Raw genomic sequence first — 2,500 nt, forward strand, 5'->3', positions numbered from 1 at the left:
ATAGTCCATTTTGAAAGAACTTATGGTAAACCACCTCTTTCCAATATGAATCTATCTGATTCAGAAAGGAAGAACTTGCATCAGTATCTCAATCTCAATTTCGGTTTGATTTACACTCTATGTTCTGAGAAATATTTACTATCGGAAAAGAGGAAAAAACGGAGTCTTTGTCTAAAGAAATGCGTTGAGAAAGGGCAGATGTATAGAGCCTTTCAACGAGATAGTGCTTTTTCAACTCTCTCAAAATGGAATCTATTCCAAACATATATGCCATGGTTCCTTACTTCGACAGGGTACAAATATCTAAATTTTCTATTTTTAGATACTTTTTCAGACCTATTGTCAATACTAAGTAGCAATCCAAAATTTTTATCTATTCTTCATGATATTATGTACAGATCAGATATATCATGGCGAATTCTTCAGAAAATTTTGTATCTTCCACAATGGAATCTGATAAGTGAGATTTCGAGTAAGTGTTTACATAATCTTCTTCTGTACGAAAAAACGATTCATCAAAATAATGAGTCACCATTGATATGGACACATCTGGGATCGCCAAATGTTCGGGAGTTCTTCTATTCAATCCTTTTCCTTCTTCTTCTTGCTGGATATCTCGTTCGTACACATCTTCTCTTTGTTTTTCGAGCCTCTAGTGAGTTACAGACAGAGTTCGAAAAGGTCAAATCTTTGATGATTCCATCATACATGATTGAGTTGCGAAAACTTCTGGATAGGTATCCTACATCGGAACCGAATTCCTTCTGGTTAAAGAATCTCTTTTTGGTTGCTTTGGAACAATTAGGAGATTCCCTAGAAGAAATATGGGGTTCTGTTTCTGGCGACAACATGCTATTGGGTAGTGGTCCCGCTTATGGGTTCAAATCAATACGTTCTAAGAAAAAATATTTGAATATTAATCTAATCGATATCATCGATCTCATAAGTATCATACCAAATCCCATCAATCGAATCACTTTTTCGAGAAATACGAGACATCTAAGTCATACAAGTAAAGAGATCTATTCATTGATAAGAAAAAGAAAAAGGGTGAACGGTGATTGGATTGATGATAAAATAGAATCCTGGGTCGCGAGCAGTGATTCGATTGATGATGAAGAAAGAGAATTCTTGGTTCAGTTCTCCACTTTAACGACAGAAAAAAGGATTGATAAAATTCTATTGAGTCTGACTCATAGTGATCATTTATCAAAGAATGACTCTGGTTATCAAATGATTGAACAACCGGGAGCAATTTACTTACGACACTTAGTTGACATTCATAAAAAGTATCTAATGAATTATGAGTTCAATACATCTTGTTTAACAGAAAGACGAGTATTCCTTGCTCATTATCAGACAATCACTTATTCACAAACCTCGTGTGGGGCTAATAGTTTTCATTTCCCATCTCATGGAAAACCCTTTTCGCTCCGATTAGCCCTATCCCCCTCTAGAGGTATTTTAGTGATAGGTTCTATAGGAACTGGACGATCCTATTTGGTCAAATACCTAGCGACAAACTCCTATGTTCCTTTTATTACGGTATTTCTGAACAAGTTCCTGGATAACAAGCCTAAAGGTTCTCTTATTGATCTTAGTGACGATATTTATGCTAGTGCTAGTGACGATATTGATGCTAGTGACTATATTGATGCTAGTGACGATATCGATTATGACCTTGATACGGAGCTGGAGCTGCTAACTATGGATATGATGCCGGAAATAGACCCATTTTCTATCACCCTTCAATTCGAATTAGCAAAAGCAATGTCTCCTTGCATAATATGGATTCCAAACATTCATGATCTGGATGTGAATGAGTCGAATTACTTATCCCTCGGTCTATTAGTGAACTATCTCTCCAGGGATTGTGAAAAAGGGTCTACTAGAAATATTCTTGTTATTGCTTCGACTCATATTCCGCAAAAAGTGGATCCCGCTCTAATAGCCCCGAATCAATTAAATACATGCATTAAGATACGAAGGCTTCGTATTCCACAACAACGAAAGCACTTTTTGACTCTTTCATATACTAGGGGATTTCACTTGGAAAAGAAAATGTTCCATACTAATGGATTCGGGTCCATAACCATTGGTTCCAATGTACGAGATCTTGTAGCACTTATCAATGAGGCCCTATCGATTAGTATTACACAGAAGAAATCCATTCTAGACACTAATACAATTCGATCCGCTCTTCATAGACAAACTTGGGATTTGCGATCCCAGGTAAGATCGGTTCAGGATCATGGGATCCTTTTCTATCAGATAGGAAGGGCTGTTGCACAAAATGTACTTCTAAGTAATTGCCCTATAGATCCTATATCTATCTATATGAAGAAGAAATCATGTAACGAAGGGGATTCTTATTTGTACAAATGGTACTTCGAACTTGGAACGAGCATGAAGAAATTAACGATACTTATTTATCTTTTGAGTTGTTCTGCCGGATCGGTCGCTCAAGATCTTTGGTCTCTACCCGGACCCGATGAAAAAA

The 2,500-nt window shown here is 36.7% G+C and overlaps 1 protein-coding gene across 1 annotated transcript in view; it reads left to right on the forward strand.

The window, feature by feature from the left end:
* The window catches only part of LOC130826952 (protein Ycf2-like), a 6,360-nt gene that overhangs the window by 2,940 nt on the left and 920 nt on the right, over positions 1 to 2,500 (forward strand). Inside the window, exon 1 of the mRNA XM_057692591.1 lies at positions 1 to 2,500. This exon is cut by the window's left edge and continues 2,940 nt beyond it; it is cut by the window's right edge and continues 920 nt beyond it. Within this exon, the coding sequence (XP_057548574.1) occupies positions 1 to 2,500 (2,500 nt within the window).

Source organism: Amaranthus tricolor, chromosome 11, assembly GCF_026212465.1.
Source record: "Amaranthus tricolor cultivar Red isolate AtriRed21 chromosome 11, ASM2621246v1, whole genome shotgun sequence".
In the NCBI taxonomy this organism is placed as follows: domain Eukaryota; kingdom Viridiplantae; phylum Streptophyta; class Magnoliopsida; order Caryophyllales; family Amaranthaceae; genus Amaranthus; species Amaranthus tricolor.